The sequence below is a fragment of the Panulirus ornatus genome, chromosome 30, assembly GCF_036320965.1.
Source record: "Panulirus ornatus isolate Po-2019 chromosome 30, ASM3632096v1, whole genome shotgun sequence".
In the NCBI taxonomy this organism is placed as follows: Eukaryota; Metazoa; Arthropoda; class Malacostraca; order Decapoda; family Palinuridae; genus Panulirus; species Panulirus ornatus.
The window spans coordinates 162,501-164,885 of NC_092253.1; the positions used below are offsets into that span (position 1 = coordinate 162,501).

A 2,385-nucleotide genomic window follows, 5' to 3' on the forward strand; every position below is an offset into this window, starting at 1 on the left:
TGCCTTACATCCTCGATAAAAACTTTTCACTGCTTCTAACAACTTGCCTCCCACACCATATATTCTTAATACCTTCCACAAAGCATCTTTATCAACTCTATCATATGTCTTCTCTAGATCCATAAATGCTACATACAAATGCATTTGCTTTTCTAAGTATTTCTCACATACATTCTTCAAAGCAAACACCTGATCCACACATCCTCTACCACTTCTGAAAGCACACTGCTCCTCCCCAATATAATGCTCTGTGCATGCCTTCACCCTCTCAATCAATACTCTCCCATATGATTTCCTAGGAATACTCAACAAACTTATACCTCTGTAATTTGAGCACTCACTTTTATCCCCTTTGCCTTTGTACAATGGCATTATGCAAGCATTCCGCCAATCCTCAGGCACCTCACCATGAGTCATACATATATCAAATAACCTTACCAACCAGTCAACAATACAGTCACCCCTTTTTTAATGAATTCCACTGGAATGCCATTCAAACCCGCCGCCTTGCCAGCTTTCATCTTCCGCAAAGCTTTTACTACCTCTTCTCTGTTTACCAAATCATTCTCCCTAACCCTCTCACTTTGCACACCACCTCAACTAAAACACCCTATATGTGCTGCTCAATCATCAAACACATTCAACAAACCTTCAAATACTCACTCCATCTCCTTCTCACATCACCACTACTTGTTATCACCTCCCCATATATAAGGCATCCACATTTCCCTGCTATTGGGAGTAACGCAGCCTTCGGACGTAGAAACCTTGCGAAAGAATCATGGAGAAGACCAAAAGTACTTCTTTGAAAGAGGTTAGAGAGAAATTATAGATAAGCAAATAAAAGAGTTAGAGAGAAAGAAAGACTACACCTCGTACCTTATCAAAAACCTTACCTGTATGGCAACCCAGGGGAGCTTCTCTGTGTACGTTTTGCCATGTTTCCGTTTCTTCCTGAAGAAGAACTTCATAGTGGCGCACCGGCTGTATTTACAGTAATAATGATGATATCGTTTAGATGAGACAGTGTCTGTCCACTGGAAACATAGTTATATGAGAGTAAAGTAACGTCATTTTGAGGGAGCATCCTCGGTTCTAGTGACAAGCTTCTTCCTTTACGTGTTACTCATGGATTAGATGATCTGGGTTGGACTGTATGGAAAAACAATTCTTTCTTGATTCCTTTTTGCTGATGTTTTACTCATTATAGCCACTTTGGTTTTGGCCTTGAGGGAAAACACTTTTACTTTTTTCACAAATAATAAAATATCTATTCCGAAATATAAACAATCTGAGTCATGAATTCTAGATTGCTAATTTTGTTGCTGACACTCAATACGGTGATTATTCGGAAGTATGCAACACAAAAGGTTTTTTGTCACATTTTTTTAGAATGTAACGATAAGACTTGTGGTCACCACGTTATCACGTACGCAAGGGTTTAACACACTTAAAAACGGAGAATCCAGATGAGGGTAAACCCCGTGGCGAGTGGGAGATAAAGAGCGGGGGCACGACTGTTAGCAATTGCCAGGACGCAAAACACAAACACACACAAACACAGACACAGACACAGACACACAAACACACGGCTGAGGGACGGGGTGGTACGGGACGGGACGGGAGCCACAGAGAACACGTCACACCAAGGCGGCTTCACGCGCTCTACTGCCAACTTGGCTCGCACAACACCCACTTTCCCAACGACCTCATACCGCCTCTGGCCGGCGCACCACTCTGCCTCTCTCTTCTGAAGGTGCCACGCACTACCACGTTGAGTGAAGGGAATGCGGTAATAGAAGAAAGTCCAGTAAATATAAAATCACATAGTTCATTCGAAAAATTGATTTTAGTGAGAATATACTTAAAATGTCAGATGAAATAATGATGGCAAAATCACTGAAAAATTTATATATATATATATATATATATATATATATATATATATATATATATATATATATATATATATATATATATATATATATATATATATATATATAATATATAATTTTTTTTTTTTCTTTTTCCAAAAGAAGGAACAGAGAAGGGGGCCAGGTGAGGATATTCCCTCAAAGGCCCAGTCCTCTGTTCTTAACGCTACCTCGCTAACGCGGGAAATGGCGAATAGTTTAAAAAAAAAATATATATATATATATATATATATATATATATATATATATATATATATATATATATACATATATATATATATGTATATATATATATATATATATATATATATATATATATATATATATATATATATATATATATATATATATATATATATATATATAGATATATTTTATTTATTTTTTTTTTTTGCTTTGTCGCTGTCTCCCGCGTTTGCGAGGTAGCGCAAGGAAACAGACGAAAGAAATG

At 37.0% G+C, this 2,385-nt stretch overlaps 1 protein-coding gene across 3 annotated transcripts in view; it reads right to left on the reverse strand.

Annotated features, from left to right (window-relative positions):
* Positions 1-1,680, reverse strand: part of LOC139758282 (beta-1,3-galactosyltransferase 1-like) — a 37,614-nt gene extending 35,934 nt beyond the window's left edge. Inside the window, exons 1-2 of one of the 3 annotated variants that reach the window (XM_071679492.1) lie at positions 1,434-1,680; positions 897-1,152 (exon numbers count right to left, since the gene is read on the reverse strand). In XM_071679492.1, the coding sequence (XP_071535593.1) occupies positions 897-940 (44 nt within the window). In that variant the 5' untranslated portion in view covers positions 941-1,152; positions 1,434-1,680. The remainder of the gene's footprint in view (positions 1-896; positions 1,153-1,433) is intronic. The other 2 variants (XM_071679493.1, XM_071679494.1) reach the window with 2 other exon arrangements.
* Positions 1,681-2,385: the final 705 nt, after the last annotated feature.